General features: G+C 43.2%; 1 protein-coding gene across 1 annotated transcript in view; it reads left to right on the forward strand.

The window, feature by feature from the left end:
- Positions 1-388: 388 nt before the first annotated feature.
- The window catches only part of Gorasp2 (golgi reassembly stacking protein 2), a 29,593-nt gene continuing 6,052 nt past the window's right edge, over positions 389-23,929 (forward strand). The window contains exons 1-7 of the mRNA XM_021191977.1: positions 389-634; positions 14,652-14,732; positions 16,281-16,484; positions 16,905-16,991; positions 17,642-17,772; positions 21,065-21,197; positions 22,162-22,285. Of these exons, the coding sequence (XP_021047636.1) occupies positions 572-634; positions 14,652-14,732; positions 16,281-16,484; positions 16,905-16,991; positions 17,642-17,772; positions 21,065-21,197; positions 22,162-22,285 (823 nt within the window). The 5' untranslated portion in view covers positions 389-571. The remainder of the gene's footprint in view (positions 635-14,651; positions 14,733-16,280; positions 16,485-16,904; positions 16,992-17,641; positions 17,773-21,064; positions 21,198-22,161; positions 22,286-23,929) is intronic.

Below are 23,929 nucleotides of genomic sequence, written 5' to 3' on the forward strand. Positions count from 1 at the left end.
AGGTTTGGTGGCTGATGATGGGATGGACTCCCGAATGGGGTACTCTCTGGATAGTCCATCCTTTCATCTTAGCTCTAAATTTTGTCTCTGTACCTATAATCTTTCATGAGAGTTATGTTTCAGGTATACAATCTTATTAAACAAGACCTAAAACAAAGCAAGCGCCAGGCGCGCTTGGCATCTGCTCCCTTCCTCTCTTGCCTCTCGTCACCAGGAGGCGCTGCGACCAAATACCCTTCCGAGAAGGTAGAAACGCGCCGAGAAACGTCTTGTCCCTTCCGGGGCCCCGTAGCGCGCCGTCGCGTCCCGAGCCGTCTTTCCGCTTTCTCGCGCGCCCCGCCTCCGCCCGCTGCGCGCTCTCCGGATCGTTCCCGCCGGCTCCCGTCAGGGGGCGCTGTCGGCGGCGTGGCAGCCGCCGTGGCTGCCGGGCGACGATCTCCCGGCGGGCTGTGCGGCCCGGCTCGGGCGGCTGCAAGTGCCACGTCCCAAGAGCTACGCGGAGTCGCGGAGCGGGCGGTGCGCGAGGCGGAGCATCGCTGAGCCGGCCGGGTCGTACGGATCGCCCGCCGCCATGGGCTCCTCGCAGAGCGTCGAGATCCCGGGCGGCGGCACCGAGGGCTACCACGTCTTGCGGGTAAGGCCCGGGGGAGGACGCCGGGGAGGCCAGGCCCGAGTCCGCGGAGCGTCCTGGGCGCGGCTGCCGGCGACGTGGCCGGGGACCCGCCACCCTGGCTCCTGGCCCTCCGCACGGCCTCGCCGCGCCCCGGCCTGAGCTTCAGAGTTAGGAAGGGCAGGGGGCGCCGCCTCCAGAAGGAGCCGGAACCCGTATCTGTGTTCCCGGGGAGGGTGACGGAGCCACCGGCCAAGCGGAGATGTCACGACCGGGGTCGGTTCATCTCGGCTACCCCTGGATGCTTGCGAAGGCCACCTGCGTAGGGAAAGGAGAACGAACGGCCTCGGGCTAGATTTGACAGACTTCAATCTAGTTGATTTTTGATAGGACTTTTCCGTTCCGGGTCGCTCCTGACCCTTCCAGATCTCTCCAACATTTCCTGGAGGAGAGGAACTTCCGTTCTTCTTTCTAAGATGAAATAGTCGGGGAGATCGAGGTTTAGGTCCGCGGAGGAGCGTTTCCAAAATAGCCGGGCTTGATGAGGGAACGCAGCGCCAGACACCAGGGGTCAAAGGCACATCCTCCTGTGAACGGTCCTTTCCTCGTGGAACCGGGAATGTGGTGACACCTGTGTGAGTGCTAACATGGGCTTGTGAACAGAGTGGCCTCAGTCTGCATCGCCATTTAGGGACAATCTTCCCTGGGAGTGTGCTTGCCACCTTCATTTTCTGCCCCGGGTCGCATGTTCTGGATGAGCTAACGTTTTAAAATAGCCCAGAAACCTGAACGATAGGACTGAGATGGGGGTCACCTGATTGTCGGGATTGTGGTTGTCTCTCCATTCCACTCCAAAGAGACTTTTGAAGCCCAGCTCTTGGTAGGTAGAACAGTTTGTTTTTCCAGGGTGTTTCTTCATACGCCATGTTACTTTCCCATTTCTTTCAGCTAACCAAACTCCTAAATCCCGCACTAATAGGGAACACAGCAGAAAGCACTGCCTCATCCCGGCTTCGAAGGAAAGTTAATGGCAGTGATTTTTTATCTGGTCTGATTCTGAGTTGACTCGTGTGAGGTGTATTATCCTGTTACTTGCAGATTCTCAGAGTGGTTGACTGTGGCCATGAACACTTAGGGAGTTGTAGTATTTTTATTATAATAAACACCCAGGGAAACCTAGTAAGACACATTAGTGTTAATGAGTAGGAAAAAAAATAATCTTTAGGGTCTTAGACAGATATTCTTGTCAACAGGATTCCAGTTTAATGACCTCATTCCTATGGAAGACAGTTGAAGTATGCCTTCTTCATAGGTGTGTGTCGGAGGATTTCTGAGTGCACACATAGTAGTACAGGTTTATTATGACTCTTTTCCTTGAGCTTTAGAAGTATTAGGGGCAGCCTCAGTTACCAGTCTGCATATGGAGCACAAATGTTACAAAATATGAAATCATTGTATGGAGGGATTTTCTATAAACCAAGGGAGCTTTAGTGATTATGTCATGAAAGCAAATGTTTTTAAGTTTTTAACCCTCTCTCTCCCTGATTCTGCCACTCATTGCCTTACCTCTGTTTTCAGAGAGAAAAGAACAGTTTTCTCCCTTCTGTCTGTTGCTGCCTAAGGCATGGTGGTACATCCCACTACGGATCCCGAACTTGTGAGCCGATGTGTCTATAGCAGGAAACTTTTGAGATAAACTCACCCATGTTTGAACTGATGCAATTTCACTTTCTGTGATAACTACCAGTTTGCTGGCTGTTCACTTGTTGGTGGTAAAAACACTATTCGCTGTTCCGATGCCCGTATCTGCTGCTGTCTTACAGGAATCCATGTAATCAAGTAAACTTGGAGAGATTATTTTCAGTACCTACTGCTCAACTCTGCTATACAAATCTTTGGGCAATCAGAAACAGACCCAGCACTTACTCTAAGCAGAGCACTTTATCTTCTTGGGTGTTATGAATTTCTGTCTTCCTGTCTGTTCTCTTAGGGGGTCTGTTCTCTTACGTTTTCTGCCTTCCCGCCTGGTTCGGAGCAGTTGTGATCCCATTATATATTCACTGTTATCCCCATTGCAGAGGTGACTGACCACGGCAGTGTTTCTCCTGCAGTCATTCAGTGTGTTTTATGCAGAGAGAAGCATCTCTTCCCACACCTCATCTGCTTTTCTCAGGTGTTTGCTTGTGTAACGAGTGGAAGCATGTGCCGTTTCCTAACAGGGCCGTGAGGTTCGCTGCATTGAGCTTCATAGGAGAATGTGGTTAACTAGCACCTCCTGGTGTTGATCACGGAGTTTTCTGGTCTTTAATTCTTAAAAGGATATGTTGAGACCCTTAAATTCTTTTTGTTTCACTTAAATTATACATTCCAAAATTACAGACTTAACATTCTGTAAGTACTGATCTTCATTTTACTAAGTTGCTGTGTTTTCTGGTTATTCGTTCTCTATAGAACACTTAAACAAATTTCAAGATAAAGTTTGGTGAAATTGCATTGCCTAAAGGTAAATACTGCCGGAGTATTTGTCTTTATATTCCTGTGCTTTACTCTACCCCCTATATATGTGCCACAAAGGTTTTGAATGCTGTAGCATAATGAATTTGAGTGTGAGCAAAATATATATTCGAGTAGGGTGTGGTCAACCACACCCATAATCCAGCACTTGTGAGGTAAGGCAGGATTGCCAAAAGTTGAAGACCAAGTTTGAATACAAAATGAGTTTTAGGCTACTCTTAGTTACAGAATGAGACCCTGTTTAAAATCAAGAACAAATAAAGATAGGTTAGTCTTACAGTCTAAATAATTAGCAGATTTATTTCTTGGTAAGTAAATTGAAGCTAATTAATTAATTAGAAAACTACTTTCAAGGAAAAGTTTATCAAACACCCTGAATATTTTCAAAAGTTATTTTTAAAAAGTGGGTACTTAGGCCAAAGAGATGGCCCACTGGTTAAGGTCACATACTGCTCTTGGAGAAGACCCGTGGTCAGTTCCCAGCATCCAAATTGGATGGCTCACAGATACCTATACCTTGAACTGTAAGAGGTATACCTCTGGCCTGTGCAGGCCTATGCACATACCACTGCCAAAGTGAACTCCGTGGTGCACACCTTTATTCCCAGCACTCTGGAGGCTGAGGCAGGCCGATCTCCGAGTTTAAGCTCAGCCTGGTCCATATTTTGAGTTCCAGACCACTTGAGTCACAGGGTTTAAAGAAATGTTACTTTTAAAATCCAAACAATAGGTTAGAACTATGTATCACTTTTTACAGAAAATGTGTAGTTAGGGCTTCGAGATTTTGTAGAAGTACTATAGGTTGCCTCCTACAGTCCCTGTATGTTGAATGCCAGATTCTTGCTTCCATTTGATATTTGTTATTAAGTGAGTCCAACAAAGCTATTCTCAAAAGTTTCATCTTTAGAATGGTCTCTTAGATGGCCATTATAAATTTTAAAATTCTGGCCTTACATAACACTCTGAGAAAGGAACTCTCCAAGAACATTGTGGACCCAGCGCTCATACCAGTTTGGGGACATGCTGTGTTACTCTGTTGACTGATGGGCCATTGATATGCTTTGCATCTCCCCTGTAATCAGAGGCCTAACCCAAGCTTGCTGCAGACTCCACAGTAGTTAGGTGCTAACTTCAAAGTGCAAAGTGGCTGTAAATTGGTCCTGTAGAAAGAACACCTGGACTGTGTCTGCTCTTGAGTGGAGCTGCCCTATTTTAGGGGTGCCTCACTAACAAAGAAGCCCTGTTACAGGGGACTACTTTTTTGACAAACTCATAAACAACTGGGCTACTTAATGTTGTTTTCCAAATGTAATTAGAATGCTATATAAGCAGGTCCCACCTGCAGATTCTGCCTCCCTCCCCATTGGTTTCTTCAGTTTAACACCAGGAAGCTTTTTAATTCATAAGCATTCTTTGAAATTACATTCAAATGCAGGACACAGATGATTGTAGCTTCCTACAGCCCCCAGATACACAATACATGAACTAGAGGGCACTTTTAAACATTGTATCACTGGACGTAAACTTTATGTCCAAAGACTTAAGCAAGTTAATCTGGCAGGCTGGGCTCCTCACTGGCCAGATCTCCTGTTCTCCATTACCTGTGGCTTTGGTAAAGATTCTGTGCAGTGCTGGTTCTGTTGCCTTCTGGGCCAGCACCACTGACACCACTGTACTTTCACTAACTTAAAAAAAAATATGAACTGGTAAATACTTGGGAAGTTCAGCATGTGCTTTGGAATCTGACTGCATATCGCTTGAGGACATGTGATTATCTAGTAAAGTGACTTGTTTCTTTAAAAGACACACTCAGAGTGGTTACTTTGAGAGACCATATACTGCCCTGTTTGCATTGCAAATAAATTTTCTACACTAGGAAAAGGAATAATGCTGGTGTTTTTTCTTTCTCTTCCCTTCCCCCATACACACCTTTTGAAACCATCAAAACATATTTTCAGAAATGGGGAACCACATCGACTAGTGGACATGGTTACCCTGAGAGACTGTTCTGGTAGACCACTAGTGTCTAGTAGACACTGGGCAACTGGATGCTGGTTCAGCCGACTGCCTGTTTGTCTGAAAGTCGACTAGAGCAGTGCCTTTGTCACCTTCGTCACTCAGTCCCACAGCACACATTAGACATAAATATTTGAAAACAAGTACTGTTAAATCTTAATATGTCCTACCCTTCGGTTATCCTGTGCATTAAGTGAGCTATTCCATGGCACACTCTGGACTGTGGTAAAGAATCAATGAAGGTTAGCTGCTGGTCTTATTACCAGCATGACATTATTGCCTAGTTTGTGAGAGCCACTGTTGCAGTGATAAACAGTTTCAGCAGTGTTCCTTTCTAATCAACGTGTAGATACTTTCTGCATGTGTGCCTAGCCCTGTATATGCTGCTATTCGAAACAAGTTTGGAGGGAATTAATAAAGTGACTTGCTAGGTGCCTGTGCCTATGCACAGGCCTATCAACTTGAGCTTGATCCCTAGTTCCCACAAGACATCAGGAGATAAATGACTCTCAGGAACTGTCCTCTGATCTCCACACCCATCTTTGTGTGTACATTGCACTCTGTCTGTCTTGTCTGTCTCTCTGTCTGTCTGTCTCTCCCCCTCACTTCCTTCCTCCCTCTCATACATGTACAAAACAAAAGTAATTAAGTATAAAAGTTAAAGTATTAGTTTGCTTCAAATCTGACCCTTTAATTCCTGTCCCTAAAATATATGCATATATGTACTTGTTACTTTAAAGAATTTTCATTTTTTTAAGAAATTGTTTCTTGAAACTCAGGTGAGCACCGTTACCTTTCTCATTACTCTGTCCTGTTATGAGTGGATACAGTCATTGGTTCCTAAGAACCCAGGTGGTCACACCGTCTTCTGCATTTGGTGTTCTTCATGCCTTTCAGCTTTACAGATCATCTGGTTGACTGCCTCACTTCACAGTTAGAGAAAGCACAGAGAGGTTAAGGTGATTTGCCCAGTCACACCGTTAGCTTTCTTTCCTCAAGAAAAGTATCTAAATCAGTATTTGAACTGAGGGATTTGGATAGTTCTTGCCCCCTATTCCCAGATCTTTTCTAGAAAGCTAATTTTGCCATGTTTTTCTGCCAATTCTTTTTGGTCATCAAGAGTTAGGATTGTTTGTTTGAGATGGGGTGTGTTTGTATTGGAACTTTTGAGCTAACATCTCAGCCTTCTGAGTAGCTGGGACGATAGGCAGAGTACTTCAGCTTAATAAAGAACTCATTTAAAGTTGCTTTCTATGTTAGGCATTACATCATGGGTCCAGTTGTTAGAACATGGAAGGAGAATTTGTTGGTAAATGGGGCCTAACATTCTAGCCTGTCACAGAGTCGTTACTATACATTTTGTCTTTTATAACCACAGAGCATTTAGGTTTGGGGTTTTTTTATGTCACATTTGCAAAATCTTGCATTGCTGTGATCATGTAAGTACACACATATAAGGATTTATGTGTGCAGTTGAAGTGAGTCCTCCAGGGTCCATATATATGGAATTATATTCTAGTCTTTTTGAGTCAGGGCCTCACTTTGTATTCCAGGTTGGATCTCACTAGATAGCCTAGGCCAGCCTCAAATTTGTGGTAATGCCCCTGTATCAGCCTCCTAAGAACAGGACTAACAGGTGGGCCTACCACACTCAAGTGTTTTCTAGCCTTGATTAGTATCTTTTCTGCTTTTAGGTCAGTACAAAAGTGAAAATGCTGGGCTTATATTGAGAGCCAGGGAACATGATGGTATAGTCACTCATAGAGTTTTTATCTGTATTTTATAAAGAAGAATCTGTGGTACAGTTGGGCTGGGGAGGTAGTGGTTGCTAAGCACGAGGACCTGAGTTTAATCCTCATTACCCAAATAGAAAAAAACCTAGGTGTGGTGGCCTGCTTGTAATCCAAGCATTAGAGATGCTAAGATAGGCAGATCCCTGAGACTTGATAGTTCTGGTCAGTGAGAGTCCCCTGTCTCAAAAAGAAAGGCAGAAAGTGCCTGAGGAAAGGCACCTGAGTTGCCCTCTGACTCCTCAGCCATGAGCACATCCACACACACAAAAGAATCTATATCAGTATCCCTTGCCATCAGAGATACCTCACCCCAGTCAGAATGGCCATCATCAATAAATCTGACAACAAATGTTGGAAAGGATGTGGAGAGAAAGGAAGCCTTAGTCACTGCTGGGGGTTGGGGGGAGGGGGACAGTCACTGTGAGAACCTGCTTGGAGATTTCTCAAGTTAAAAACAAATAGCTGTATCACCAGCTACACTCCTGAACAAATACCCAAAGAACACCAAACTACCATAGAGGTGTTTGCATTCCCATATTTATTGCTGCTTTATTCACTATAACAAAAGATTGCAATCAACCTATTTGTTTATCAACAGATGAGTGGATAACGAAAATTTGGTATATGTATGTAAAATGGAATACTACTCCGTTCTTAAAAATAAGTCAGAAAATTTGCACGAAAGTGGATAGACTTAGAATCTGTAGTTTTAAGTGAGGTCACACAATCTCAGAAAGGAAAAAAAACGGGCTCTCCTCATGCAGAACCTAGCCAATAATGTATACACCTGTGGCTACAGTAACAAGTGTACGTGTGGATACAGTGTATCATGCAGGAGAGAGGACAGGAAAAGTAAACACTAGGAAGGAGGACGGACAATGCAGGACAATGCAGGGAGTGAGCATGCGTGTGAAAGGAGAGAGAGCCAAGGGTGTGTCTAGGTCTCACTGTCGTGGACTGGCAGTTGGTGGAGGACCAGAGCATGCAGAGAGACTCAAGAGGCTAAGGAATGGCTCAGAGATTAAGGACACTGACTGCTCATCCAAAGGACCCAGGTTTGATTCCCAGCATCCTCATGGCATCTCACAAGCTCATGAAAGTCAGTAACTGGGTGTCCTCTTCAGGCTTCTGCAGACACCAAGCAGAACAGCTATGCACATAAAGTAATAAGAAAGTTAAAAGTACCTATTTATATTGGCAATAAAACTATGCAATCCAGTGTATAGCTTCTGTTCTGCATGGCAACTCCAACTGTATAGAAGTTCATTTAGTTTCATGGTGTTTTGGTATAGTTAGTTTCTGTTCCTGGTTTTTGGTTTTTTGGGGTTTTTTTGTTTTGTTTTTTAATTTATAACCTTTTTTAAATAATAAAGTTTGAAATTTAAACAAGGACAGTGACACAATAATAAGTGTCCCACTTAGCCTGCTGCATCCAGGAAGCCCCCCATGGATACCTGTCCAGGTGCTCTGTGGTAGCCATTGTGTTTTTGTCAGCTGCAAAGCATAGAAGTTATGCATAAAGAGTACCCAAGCCCCAACTTCACTCAAACTTGTGTCACTGTGAGGCTCTCCTCCTCCTCATCTTCTCCCAGCTGGAGAGCTAAGGAGGAGGAAGGGTTGACGCTGACTAACACATGAAGTTGAAATATTTTTTTGTTACTATTATCTTTAATATGCATTGCTGTTTTGCTTTGCATATATGTCTCTGTGAGGGTGCCAGATCCCCTGGAACTGGAGTTACAGACCGGTGTGAGCTGCTATGTGGTTGCTGGGAATTGAACCAGGGTCCTCTGGAAGAGCAACCAGTGCTCTTAACTCTAAGCCATCTTACTTCTCCAGTCCCACGAAGTGGAATTCTTAATTCCAGAGAAAAGGAGGTGGGTGTTGTGTTACTCAATCCTAATTGTCACCTAGGAGATTAGAGTACACCTCTAGGTGGCTATTCTGGGCTCCCAATGTGAGTAGGTCCTATGGACAGTGACTTAATAAGTGCATTACTCCCCGATTAAGTCGTTGTGATGGGATTATTGGAGGTGGTGAAATGTCAATCTAGCTGGAGGAAGCAGCCATTGAGGGTCATGCCCTTGAGAGCAGGCTAATCCATTCTGATATCCCCTTTCTCTGCCTCCTGGCTGCCATGATGTGGATTGGTCTGCCTGCCCAGTTCACCTCCAGCTCATGAAACAGCTGAGACGAGCCTCTCTCTCTTAGGCTGTTCTGTCAGGTGTTTTGTCTCAGCGAGGAGAAAATCCTGACTACAGAGGCTTTCCTGGGAAGGAGTCAGTAAGACAGCAGAGGAAGTCAGTGTGCAGGAAGGGAGTGTTTGATTGGTTCAGGTTAAGTTTGGTAAAACTTTAATATGACGTCAGAAGATAGAAGTGGGAAGTTGTAGACCAGAAAGATGGTTCACAAAGCCTGGCCACTCGTGTTCAGTCAAAGAAACCCTCGTGGTGGATGGAGAGGACTGGTCTCACAAGGGGTCCTCTCACCTTCACACACACACCATGGCATGCACACACCCACAGTCACATCAGACAAACTCATGTGAAAAGGGAAAATTTAAAGTTAATTGTATTTATGACCTAAAACATCATTGGACAAATTTAATTTTTTGCAGCTCAGAGCAGCACATAAATGCAAAATAGAATATGCCCTGAAAGATGCCCTTATTATGTCATGAATTTTTGATATGTTTGCTGTTCTGGTTGTCTGTTCAATATTTCTTTCTATCCTAAAATCTTACCTAAATGGATTTTATGACCTATGGAAGCGGGAGTGGGTGGGTTGGGGAGCAGGGCAAGGGGAGGGTATAGGGGACTTTTGGGATAACATTTGAAATGTAAATGAAGAAAATAGCTAATAAAAAAATGAAATGAAAAAAAAAAAAGAATACTGTGTTTAAAATGTATTACATCCTCCCCCGCCCCCAGCATCACAGGCAGCACTGCCTTCTGTCTTATTGTGGTAGATGCATGGTAACCTTTCTCCCAGTGAGGAAACCTCCATGACCATCTACTAAACACGCTCTGCTGAAATGGCATTTGTAGTTGCCATGTAGATGTGTGCTGTCCAGCCTCATGTGGCTATTTTTAATAAGTTAAATGGAATTTAAGTTGCAGCCCTTAGTTTCACTAGTCAAGAACTTTGTGGATGTTACTGGTGGCCACTGTATTGGAAGGCACCCATTCAGAGAGCTGTCATCAGCATTTATACTAGAGCAGCAGCTAGCCAGAAGACACTGTTGCTGTGTGATGCACAGAGCTGCCTTTTCTCTGATGGGGCTCACAGTAAGTTAGGTGATGCAGTAGCCTCTCATCACTTTGGCTTATTACTCTGTTGATGCTGGAGGCCACACGTGTGGATTGTGTGAAGTAAGAGTTCTTGTGAAGAATGAACAAGAACAAATTTTTGTAGTTTGTTTTGTAGCTTTTACACTGACTGCTCAGAGGTTTTTTTTTGTTTGTTTGTTTTTTTGTTTTTTTTAACAAACAAATTGCAGGTTTTCACACTTTCCATGAAGTGGACATGCTTTTAGATTACAATTTCATTTCTCCTTTTCAGGTAGAGGGAAAATGCCTTAGGCCATTACATTAAGAGTCCCTGTAATGAATGCCTTGGTGAATTTTTACAAACAACCCAGTCCCCTTCCAGTCTCACCCCACTGACTCCCATCTGTCCCAAGTGTGAATTCTGTCTGCTACACTGGTTTGTAGCAATGGCAATTGGCCTATTCTTGAACTTTATGGTAATATATACTCATTTCTATATGTCTTCTTTGCCTCGAATGTTGCTTTATCTAGATTGTATTTTATTAATACATTTAGTACTGTTGAAAATATGCCAGGTTTTCTTAGTCTGCTGTTGATAGGCATTTGTTCAAGCTTCTGTTTGGGTCTAAAACAAATGTGCACTGATCCTTTTAGAGAACATTTTCGTACCTGTTTCTGTGGTAACACACTTTTAAGAGTGGAATATTGGGTCAAAAGGTGTACATGTTTTCAATATTAATAAATACTGCCGAATTGCTATCTGGAGCCCCACTAGCAGTGCTTGGGCTTTCTGAGTGTGCACCCTCATTCCCCATCAGTGGTCTCAGCTGTAGCGGGGGTAGTGGCACATGTCTCTATCCCAGCCTTGGGCTATTCCAGACAAGTCAGTCGAGCCTACACAGTGGGACTCTGTCTCAGAACAAAACAACTGTCTCAGTGTAAGCTAAAGCTCTGATCTTTTATTACACATTTTAAATTTTCAACAGTCTTAAAATTTCAAATTTAACCTATTTATCTTAAATTACCATAGTATAATATTTGACCCTATAATAAGTGTTAAATGGCCTTTGGAATCAGGTACATACAGTTTTTGTTTTGTTTTGATTAAGGTAGGCTTGAAAGAAGCAAAAGATAAGTCGGGGTCTTAGAAGGAACAGAAGTACTGAAATAGTCAGCTGCTGAGGAGCCTTGTGAGTGGATAGGATTGCACGAGGAGCCTCGTGAGTGGATAAGATTGCACGAGGAGCCTCGTGAGTGGATAAGATTGCATGAGGAGCCTACCCATGGAAAATGTCCATGCTACTTTCTAAACCTTGTAGGCCTTCTTTTCTGTACTGCGACAAATAGAGATCAATTTTCAGAGCTCCCTCTGCTGGTGTCCTAGCCATAATTAAGATATCTTCTTGCTCTAATTTGTGCTGGATTCTAATGGTATATAATAAATTTGAGAAAAATTAATTTCAAGGTCCATTAAAAACAGATGAAATAGATGTTTGTAGCAAATGAAATGGAAAAATAGAAAGGGTTGTTTATTTCTTTTAGAATTCAGACTAAGCTTTGAGTCTTTTTTGAGTTACAGGGAGGATACTTGTGATGGTATTGGAAGCTTTCCATTGCAAACAGTATTTTATACTTTATTACACTGAGGGCGGGTAGGGCAGCATGCTAGGAATCAATGCAGGGTCACCTTTGCAAGTTGATGATACTGCAAAAGCACTCTCTGGCTCTTTTTAACTAAAAGAGCAGCTTTTCAGGGAAGAAGCCCCAAATTCATCAGTAAACTGGTTGGGTTCTAAATAATGCTAGCAGTGGCCATTTTTTTTTTAAAGATTTATTTATTTATTATATGTAAGTACACTGTAGTTGTCTTCAGACACTCCAGAAGGAGTCAGATCTCATTACGGATGGTTGTGAGCCACCATGTGGTTGCTGGGATTTGAACTCAGGACCTTCAGAAGAGCAGTCAGAGCTCTTAACCGCTGAGCCATCTCTCCGGCCCCCCAGTGGCCATTTAGAACTTACATTTAGTTCATTTATATTTAGATGATCAAATTAGGTATGGACCCAGTTAAAAGAGAAATTATTCTGAAGGTTACCCAAGGGTTGGCTTAACTTTTTCTTACCTGGGCATCTCACATCTAACTGGTGCTTGTGGCGGGGTCTGTGACTAGGAGATGTGGCTTCACCCTCTCTCTAACTATAACTGGATCTGTTTGGTTTGATTTAGACAGGATCTCTCTGCTGTGTAGCCTGTCCTGGCATGTGCCACATGTTCCAGGAAGTCCCCTCTGCCTGTTAGAATTGCTATTTGAGGAGAAATCTATTGGATATTTTGACTTTTAGCTGTTTTGATAATACATACAATGGAAAGGCTTCCATTTAAGAAAACTATCCATAAGAAAATTTAAAAAATGTATTCTGATTGCTTTTGTAGCACACCCTTGGAGCTGGAGAGATGCCTTAGTGGTTAAGACCATATTCTGTTCTCACAGAAGACTGAGTTCAGTTTTCAGCACCCACACTGGGCAGCTCACAACAACCCTGTAACTCTAGCTTCAGGGATCTAATACTCTCTTCTGGCTTCTGCAGACACCTACATTTATGTGTGCCTGCCATTCACAGACATATACATGTAAATGTAAGTAAAAATAAAATTGTATTTTGGTTTTTGAGACACTCTCACTAGTAGGTTCAGCTGGCCTAGAACTTGATATGTAGACCAGGCTAGGCTCAAACTCCTACAGATCTGCCTACTTCTGCCTCCTCAGAGCTAGGACTAAAGGTGTGCACCACTATACCACCCACATCCATCAAAAAAAAATCTTATGAAGAAATAACTAATTAATGAGACCCTTTGATACTTTTTAATTAGAACTAACATCTTTAGATAATTGTTTCCTTTAATATTTAAATTATTTATAAAAAGAGTTTGTAGTGGGGGATCATTGAGATGGACAAAGAATTGAATATCTAGGAAAGACAGAAGACCCATCCATGGCGAAAGTGAAAATAACAGCTCTTTTGCAAACAACTCTCTTCAGGAGCCTAGACTGCAAGGCTACTAACAACTCTGGTCTGGCATTGGTTGGGCATTGGTTGTGCGTTGGTCGGGCATTGGTTGTGCCTCCAGGTCCTCCCTCCCCTGTTAGCCCTGCTTAGATACTTGCCCCCCTGCCTTCCCGTCCTCTCCTCCCAGTGACTTTTGTGAATGAGAAGCTGACACCTTAGGGAGTCCACTCTCCATTTCCCTCTTTATGTCCCTTTAGAGCTCCTCAGGTTTAATCCAAAATTTACAGGGAAACATAATAAAGCAGGAAAAAAATTTTAAATGCAGTAAATACTGAAAAATTTCTTTGTAATTTTCATCTTTGTAATGGAGCATTACTTACTGAGCAAAATAAAAATACCTAGTTTTGTTGTTTAGAGCTAATGATACTAAAGAAAATTTAAACAAACAAACAAAGGCTGGGTGCTGGAGACACAGTCCTTTAATCCCAGCACTTAGGAAGCAGAGGCAGTTTGATCCCCGAGTTCTAGACCAGCCTGATTTACAGAGCAAGTTTCAGGACATCCGGGGCTATAGCAAAAAAAAAAAAAAAAAAAAAGCTGTTTCAAAACACAAAGAAGGAAAGAAACATTGACCCCAAAAAGTACAATAAATTTTGAATATTCTTCTAGGGGTATCTACAGTTTCATATGCATATAAATATGTATGAACTGCACTTTGCATAGCCTCAGAATTGCCCTTAGAGCCCTGTGGTCTAAAGCTGGGTGTAGTGGCTCATCCCTGTAACTCCAGAACTCAGGGAGACTTAGATTGCTGATAGGTCCAGCCTGGACTACTATAAAGATTAGTACAAGCCTCATTTTTAGTTTTGATAGTGTAAATAACCTTAAGCAGAATACAAATTCCTTATCGTGCCAGGTATGACAGCATACACCTTTGTCCCAGCACAGCTAGGTCCCTGAGGATGAGGCCAGCCTGGTCTACAGAGGAAGGTCCTGTCCAAAACAATAATGACAGAAGTTACACAGGAGCAAAAGTCTTTTGGAAAAGCCAATATAAAATTAATTGTATCCACTTGGGGTTTGTAGGTTACATTTCTCTTACTGGCATTAGTGTTCCTGTGAATGGAACAAGTTTGGGAAACAATGTTAATCCACTTTACATCTTCCCCTTGAGAGCTTCCTCTCTCTATGCTAGCTCCAGATCTGTTAGGTTTGAGATTAGAGGCCTGTGCACCCGCTCCGTGCTCCTTGCTCCTCCTCTGCAAGGTTAGCAGGCCCTGGCATTGCTCCTTTGTTGGTGTTGAGCTGGGTGGTGCCTGGAAATAAATGCTGGCATGTGTCTCAGTACTGGTTATCTACTGATTTGGGGGACGGTTTCTCCCATTCAACCCATGCAACCACCTCTGATTTCATTTTCAATGTCAAATATTTCTTTTACAGGTACAGGAAAATTCCCCAGGACACAGAGCTGGACTGGAGCCTTTCTTTGATTTTATTGTTTCTATTAACGGTTCCAGATTAGTAAGTTCAACCTTTTATAGTTTTGTACATAGGACTTTTCTTTTCTTCAAAGTGGAATTTTAAAAATTGTCTAGGTTAGGTGTATATCAACTACCATTTGGAAATGATCATGTTAGGAGCTGCTAAGATTTCTCATTTGGTAAAGGCCCTTGCCACAGAAGTCTCAGGACCTGAATTCAATCCCTGGAACACATGCAAAGAGTGAGAAAATTGACTCAAGAATTTCTTCTTACCTCCACATATGTACTACACAACATGAGTGCCAGCTCATGTGTGCTCTCACATCCCCCCTCCCCCTCTTCCCTTTCCCTCCCTCCTCCCTCCCTCTCCCCCCAACACACAACACACACACACACACACACACACACACACACACACACACACACACACAATCAGGTGTACACATAATATATTTAAATTTTATTTATTTTGTTTCTTCAAGACAGGGTCTCACTATGTAGCCAAGAACTTGCTCTGTAGCCCAGGCTGGCCTGAAACTCAAAGAGATTTACTTGTCTCTGTGTCCTGAATCCTGGAATCAAAGGCTTGCACCCTTGTGCCCAGCATACTTAAATTTTTAAGAGAATAAGCTAATAAACATTAAAGTCTCACTTGATCTTAGAGAAGTAGAATGTCTTCAGATTTGAACTTCATATATTAAAGTTTGATTTTTCTAGACTATTGACAAACGGACTAGGAAAATGGGGCTTCCCTGTCAGTTTTCATGGATCTGAGTCCCATGATGCATAAATTTATTGGAACAACAAAAAAAAAGCCGGGCGGTGGTGGCGCACGCCTTTAATCCCAGCACTTGGGAGGCAGAGGCAGGTGGATTTCTGAGTTCGAGGCTAGCCTGGTCTACAGAGTGTGTTCCAGGACAGCCAGGGCTATACAGAGAAACCCTGTCTCAAAAAACTGAAAAAAGTTGTTCACAAAGAAAGAAAGAGTTATTCTTTAAAAGCTGCTTTTTTTAACTGTCTTCAGTTTACTACTGATATAACCTGTTAAAAAAGAAATTATGTAACTTCCACAAAGGGAATTCTTATAATAGTATCTATTTGGCTGGCTTTGTTTTATAATGGTCTTATTAAGTTTTTGCTCATAATTTGTCTTGTTTCTGACATAATGGCCTTTGGTTATATATTACATTAACATTTCCCCTTTTCCCTTTTAGCCCTAATAAATAACAGACATATATTAGAAAGGTCTAAAATTAGACTTTAAGGTCAGCACATAATTTAGATTTTAAAAGCAAAGTCATTGTAACTTTGTTAGATGCAACTTCTTACAGGATATTTTGTTGCTTGATCACCCCAGTATTGGCTTGGTATTCCATGGTTAAATATTAGAAAAAGCAGTCTGATCCGATAATATTGAGAGTTCTTAATTTCCAAACACCCTTTTACTTGGAGATGTATTCGGATGTCGATACAACTTTGGCCTGATGAGTGTGTATTTATACTGATTATTAAATTACTTTATGAGATGCTTAAACTAATAATTAGCATTCTTTTTAATTATTAAAGACTATGATTTCTCTATTTTTAGAATAAAGACAACGACACTCTGAAGGATCTGCTGAAAGCCAATGTTGAGAAGCCTGTAAAAATGCTCATCTACAGCAGCAAAACCCTGGAGCTGCGGGAGGCCTCGGTCACACCGAGCAACTTGTGGGGCGGCCAGGGCTTGTTGGGGGTTAGCATCCGTTTCTGCAGCTTTGACGGGGCCAACGAAAACGTTTGGCATGTGCTGGTAGGTACTGACGTGAACTGCTCCTGGGGGTGTAAGCATAGTGTAGAAAGCAGGGAGGACACTGTCATCTCCAGGTTGGGAAGGTTGTAGAGATTAAGGATTGAATTCTATTATGGAAATGCTAGGTTTTTTTCGTTTCAGAAAGATCAGCATCCATTGCCGTTTAGGTACGGATTAGTTTTTAACTCAAGGAAGAAAAGCCAAAGAGTTGATAGTGCAGATAACCATAGAAATATTTTAAGTATCAAATATTATATAGTTTTTGTGGTTGGAAATTTAAAATACATATATTCTCTAGTTCTTAAGTCTGACATCTCTAGTATGGGATATTGGGGGTTCTTCAGACACTATAGTTCCGAGCTGTCACTCTGACACTGGACAGTTGCTTTCTGTGGTTGAGTTGGGGTGTATCTGTCCTAGGAAGTGGAGTCCAATTCCCCAGCAGCACTGGCAGGACTGAGACCTCACAGCGATTACATCATTGGGGCTGATACCGTCATGAATGAGGTAATTAAAGCACGGTCTGGTAAGGAACTGTCTAGGTAGTTACTGCGTTTGGCAGTAATCAGTCACATTTCCTGTCCACTGTTTAAGTTCAGGATATTTGCAAGATACCTTATGTCTGAGGATGTTAACTGGAACGTCTGAAGTTGTCTGCATAAGGATGGCTCTGAGGAAAACGTGATCCTTGCACAGCTTCGTTGTGTGATACAGAGACATCTCTAGAGTACCTCTAGCAAGTCTCATTTCTCATTGGTTGGACTTGTCATCCATCACACACGGCTGCAGAGAGTCTCCCTTAGCTCAGCTGTGTTAGTCAATCTTTCCTCAGCTGTCAGCCAGTGGAAGTACATTCAAAATCAAAATAGAGGAAAATAAGGCACCTGAGTAACCAGGCTCTGGAGCAGAGCTCATAGTGAGCACATGAGGCTTTGGAGCCGGCCAGAGGCTGCCGTCTAGTGGACTAGCTTGAATTAATATGGACGCTGAATTAGACTCTGCTTGGCCAGTTGGTACTAAATAGTGACTTCCATGGCTGAGGTAGGGCCCTGAGACTGAGTTCTTTTCGGAAGCTTCTCGGTTGATTCTGAAGGGAGCCGGTTTGGACCCAGTGTTCTCAAGTACGGGACCTTTAAGGTTTTTCTTTTGATGTGCAGTCTGAAGACCTGTTCAGCCTTATTGAGACCCACGAAGCCAAGCCCCTGAAGCTCTACGTGTACAACACAGACACAGACAACTGCAGAGAAGTGATCATCACACCAAACTCTGCGTGGGGCGGAGAAGGCAGGTACGATCATTCACAGGTGAAATTATGACTGCTTAGTCCTAGCAGTCAGAGATGTGTTACAGCTTTTGTCTTTCTACATTATAAAAGAATGCTTTTGTATTTAAATGACATCTTGATTTTTAAAAAATGGAGGAAAAATGATGTAGAATATTAAAATTAATAATACATTTTTTAAAGGTCTAGGAAGAATAGCACCTATTTTATAGCCTATTTTGTTTTGCTTTGCTTTGCTCTTCTTGGCCTAAGAGCTAACTGCCTTTCTGATTTGAGAAACTGTCGACTTTAAATCCTAATTAAGAAAAGCCTATGCAAAATTGAACTTCACAGGTGTTCTCACCCCTGCTCCACTGTATGGTTTCCTTGCTTCATAGAGCAAGGAAGGACTCCATATGGACTCATATCCTCACAGTATTTGTATTTTACTACCTAAGGTTCTGGAGTGAAATATATTTAACCACCAGAATTCTGAGTCATTGCATGTCAAGGAAAGTAAGATAGGGTGTCTTTCACGCCTCTGGGCTGCCTATGCCAGCCCTTGATCATGTTACCATTGTCTGCTGTCCAGCCTATTGCACCCAGAAGTATGGTCTTCTCAAGGCATTCCCAACTGATCCACCTCAGGGGTAGATTGCATGCCTGGTGAGCACAGAGCCCTGGCTTTCATCCCCAGCATTGCATAAAACCAGACGTTATACACGTACAGACCTCTAATCACAGCATTCAGGAAGTAGAAGCACAAGCGTAGCAAGTTCAAAAGCATCTTGAACCATGTAAGACATTCTGTCTCAAAAATAATCCCCTTTAGAAGGATTGCCTCCTAAACTTAGTTTGCAAAGAAGCTTCTGTGTACTACATGTGGGGCAACACAGGAAGGCCCTCTCCCAGTGTGTTTTTGTTTTTGTTTTCTTTCTCTGGCTGTGATACAATACCCTGGCAGAGCAGCTTGTGGGGAGATAGCTGTTACTTTAGCTCACAAGTTCAGGGTGCAGTCCATCACTGTGAGGAAGTCACAGTGGGAGGGGAGCTTGAGACATCAAGGCATAACAGAAAAGTGAATTTGTGTGCTCAGTGCTCCACTAGTGTTCTCTGCTCCGACACAGAGCAGGGACCCAGCCACACCACAGGCCACCGTGATCTGGACAGAACCTCACTGAGACTCTGTACACTGTAGAAGAATAGACAAGTCAGATTAGTACCACAGACTGCAGTAAGACGGAGCACAGGTCACAGAAACGAAACAGCTTTAAGCAAGTGAGGCCCTGCAGCAGAGACATCACTTGTTCTTTCAGGGTTTTTTTTGTTGTTGTTGTTGTTGTTGTTGTTTTTTGTTTTTTTTAAGGAATTAGTTGTTTGTTTTATGAGTACACTGTAGTTGTCTTCAGCCACACAAGAGGAGGGCATCAGATCCCATTGCAGATGGTTGTGAGCCACCATGTGGTTGCTGGGAATTGAACTCAGGACCTCTGGAAGAGCAGTCAATGCTCTGACTGAGCCATCTCTCCAGCCCCTTGTTCTTTCATGTGTAATGACATTGACTGTATACTGTACATTAGACAGTAACATCTGTAAACATCTGTCGTTCCTTTCCTTTGAAGACTTTCTGCTTTTATATGGTTTAATACCATTTGTGGGCATCTCTAGACAGTTCCTTCTCGGCCGTTTTCTAAGGGTACCCTGTCTGTGCACTCAGCGGATCTCCCTCTCGGCCTTCGTTCCTCAGGAGCTGACCTGTGTTACTTACTCAGCCGCTCGGCGTCTCAAGCCTCTCTTGAATTTGCAGCAGATTTTGCTGTTGCTTCAAGCTCTTTCTCTGTCATTACCTAGTTATTTTGAATAGCAGGCACCTTGTAAGTGGTGGTGCCCACCCCAGTGCTGAGAAAGTTGATATAGCAGGATTGATTCCAAGTTCAAGATCAACCTGGGCAAAACCCTGTTGTTCCCATCAAACACTAACCCCCAGAAAGAAAAAACAAAAAACAACAACAACAACAAAAAAAACCGAAAAAACTCCTTGCTTTAAAATACGATTATTCCAAAAGGTGATCATTGATCAATATAGATGACTTTATCTTTCTTCCATTAATTTTGAGAGAAAGTGTAGCTTTGGCAAGAGCAAATGGAAGTATAATGCTGAAATAGGAAGCATCCCTGTGAAAATGAGATTTGGATAAGGAAGAGCTGAAGCTGGACCCTGCCCACTCCAGCTTTTGGTAGTAGTGGGGCCAACAGAGATAATGTGTGCCTTAACAAAGGAGCGAGATGGAGATATCCGTGCACAGTGGCTCTGAAAGTGCCAGGTGCCAGGGAAGCACGAGATCGTGGTAGAAACAGATTGGAACTTTGTCAGACAGTAACTGTGGTTGTCCGGATCTGGCTTACTTTGAGCTGTAAGACTCAACTTTTATAAGCTGTAAGATAAGTAAGCATTCATTGACCCCAAAGTGTGGAAAAGAGTTGTCACCGCATTCATATGGATTCATGCTTGTCCCTAGAGACAGCTAAAGACCCAGGTGCAAAAAAAAGCATTCCACTGATAAAAGAAAGCCTATTTTTTAGTTTTCATGCTACTTCCAAGATTTTCAGCTCTGGGCAGAAGCTGATGAGCTGACTTTAGCCATGAGTTGCTCTGTTTGATTGGCAGAGTAAAGCACTGCACTAGGACAGCAGGAATTCCCCAGAGGAAGAGAAAGAAGTGAGACAACAGACTGGAAAGAAGCAGCATGCTCACGTCTGTTAGAAAGGTGCCTCTCCTGACAGTGCAGGAAAAAATAGAAGAAATTGTCATCAAATATGTAAATCTGGTTTATGCTGTACTCATCAAATGATATCATCATATAGATGTGTGTAGAGCTCTTCAGTGGGCAGGCAAGGTGTGATTTATGCAGTAGGTAATGATTAGGTTCTGCCTAGTGCTGGGAACTGTTAAGGTAATAAAAAGCAAAGACTCTGTTCCTACTAGCCTTAATATTTTATTGAGGGGGACAGATAGTAAAAGTCAACATGGCACGTGCTGAATGGTGATAAATGTTTGAAGAAAACACCAGAACTAAGAGAAGTGTCCAGAGTGGACTTAGAGTGTTATATGTAGGGTGGAGCCCAGAGACCTCTGGGAAGATGGCGTTATTTAAAAGAATGAAATGCAGATGAAGACATGAGGGTCAGGAGTCCAGACTACATGAGACCATGTCTCAAGAAAACCCAAAGGAGTGGGAGGAAATACATGGGCTTATATGTTTTAAAACCTCAAAGAAATGAAGTTCTCTTTTATAACAATAAGAAAAATGTTTTTTAGCCTTGGATGTGGCATTGGCTATGGTTATTTGCACCGAATACCTACACGCCCCTTTGAAGAAGGAAAGAAGATTTCCCTTCCAGGACAAATGACTGGTACCCCCATTACTCCTCTTAAGGATGGGTTTACGGAGGTAAGATGTGTAGCAACCTATGTTGGTGGCTCTAGCTGAAACATTCAGTGCTGAGTTACGCAATAAGCATCATGTTGAACTTGTTGTTCCTGTACATCTGGAGGGAGGTGTGTGCTGGCTGGCCTTTATGGACCAGAGGATTGGGTGCTCAGATTTAAGATCCAGTACAGAGGGCAGTTTAGACCAGTGGAAGGTGCTGAAAATGGCCACAGGGCTGTGTGGCTTGCAGGGTTTTTAACAGTTCTTGGGAAGGCATCCCGGGTGCTTGCTTCTCCTGTCCACTTAGCCACATAAAAACCACACATCAGAAAAGATGTAAAGGTGGGGCTAGGTTTTGGTGGTGGAGTGTGTGTGTGTGTGTGTGTGTGTGTGCACGTGCGCACGCACGCATGCATGTATGGATGAGTGTCCCCAAAGAGGCCAAAAAAGGGAATTGGAGCCCTCGAAGTTAGTTTTGTGCAGTTGTGAACTGCCCGGTCTGGACGCAGAGAAGCAAACTCAGGTCCTCTTTAGTGCTGGCTGCTGTTTACACTCCAGATCCCAGCCATATTGTCTTAATCCAGCCTTCCCCACTTCCAGAGGAAGTGCAGCTTCTGGGAAATTCCTTTCCTTACTGTCCATGCCTGCAAGGCGTGGGGCTAGAGCCCAGGTAGTTCCACCCTCTTCCACCCATTGGTGGCGACTACCTAGAGAGGTCTGTATGTGAAGACCATAGTGTCACGTGGCAGCCAGGGAAGGACAGAATATGATGAGAGAACGCAGAGAGTCATAGGGAATTAGAAGTGACACTGAATATAGGGACTCTAGAGTGTCTAGAGAGCAGATTACTGAGCGGAAGAGGCATCGTCAGTGAGAGGAGTAAGCACATGAGGAGGTCAAAGCCTTGAGATTGGAGAGATGTATCATTTCGTGGTTTCTCAACTAATTCACAAGTAATTCTTCACCCTCCCCCTTTTTTTGCTAGGTCCAGCTGTCTTCAGTCAGTCCCCCATCTTTGTCACCACCAGGAACTACAGGAGTTGAGCAGAGTCTGTCTGGACTCTCCATCAGCTCGGCGCCACCGGCTGTCAGCAATGTTCTCAGTACAGGTCCGTGCTCGCCTAGATGGCTAACCCACATATGGAGAGACAATTCCCATGCCTTCCAACTCACCCACTTTAAGTGGTCTTTAGTTATTCACAGAGTTATACAACTAATTTCATTGCCCCCAAACCCCAGAGAAGCCCTCCACTCATCTCTAGCCACTCCCTGGTTTCCATAGTCTGCCACCCATTGTGGACATTTCATAGAGTATGTAGTCTTGTGACTGCTTTGTGTTCTCTATCTTGATATACACCAGAAGAGGGCATTGGATCCCATACAGATGGTTGTGAGGCACCATGTGGTTGTTGGGAATTGAACTCAGGACCTCTGGAAGAGCAGTCAGTGCTCTTAACCACTGAGCCATCTCTCCGGCTGCTTTGTGTTCTTAGCTTAATGTTTTCAAGGATCTTTGATATTGTTGTATATATTAGCAGTTCATTCCTTTTAATTAATAATGTTTTATGGTATGACTGTATTACATTTTCTTACCCATTTCTCAACTGAGAGATATTTAGGTTGTTTCTGTTTGACTGTCTAAGAAAGGCAGCCTGTACCCTTGTGAGCAAGTCTCTGAGTCTGTATGAGATCACGTTTCTGTGGCGTGTTTACCCACATGTATGTGGAGTCACTCAGTCCCAACACAGTTCTTTTTTCCCATTTGCCATCTCCTGTTTTCTGGTTTCTCCTCTTTATAATGTCTGGGGTTGATTATAGTGTCCATATTGCAGTCAGAAACACTAACCGAATTCTAACATTGTTTACTTAGGAAATATTGGGAGGGGGTTGGTTTTTGGTTGGCTGGTTGGCTGCCTTTTTGTTTTTGACTCATTTAGCTATTTGTATTCAGAATTTGCTTATCCCCAACTCTGATCCGGATTAGACTGCCCATCAAGAAGCATTGGTGGGTAGGATGTCTGGAGTTGGTCATCTGGTTTAAACCCTGCCACTTCTCAGCGAGGTCGGGCTGCTTCACAAGGCAGCAGGCCGATCGGCCAAGCCATTCTGATGTACTGAGAGTGACTCTAGGAGAAAATTGACAGCTCCTTCTGGCTCCTCTCTTGTCACATTACAGTTAAACCTGTACTGTGTTAGATGCACAGGCACCGAGGTCCCTGGAGCTGACGAAATGGCTTCTGGATACAGAAGAGACAAACAGGAATGAAGCAGTGCTTACTCACAAAAGACTGAAAAACAGTGTTTTCACTGTTGAGTCCATTTTAAGACAGTACTAACATTTTCAGTGTAGAACATGAATTTCAGCCATGAAAGTGTCAACACCATGACATGTCAGAAGCAGCTTCCTGTTAGAAGTGTTTTCCATCCCGACTTCTTGTTCTCAGAGAACTCCGCATAATAATTGTGGACAAAGGAAAGTGTGTTGGTTTTGTAGATGTTTTAGAATATTAAGTGGTGTTAATCAGTGTGAATTTTGTACACACCACACACACTCTGCTCTCTCCCACTGCCTTGTGTGTTTTTTTTTTCTGCAGAAAGTACATTACCACTTAGAAGCCAAGGTTGTTACTGTTTGCTGTGTTTCATTTCTTCCCTCTCCTTCTGAAAAGTTGTATTTCTCTTCCCACTGACAAGGGCCTCAGTGCCTAGAACACTATGACGCAGACAGTGGGTACCCTCTAGCTGGAATGCCC

This window comes from Mus pahari, chromosome 3, assembly GCF_900095145.1.
Source record: "Mus pahari chromosome 3, PAHARI_EIJ_v1.1, whole genome shotgun sequence".
Taxonomy (NCBI): Eukaryota; Metazoa; Chordata; class Mammalia; order Rodentia; family Muridae; genus Mus; species Mus pahari.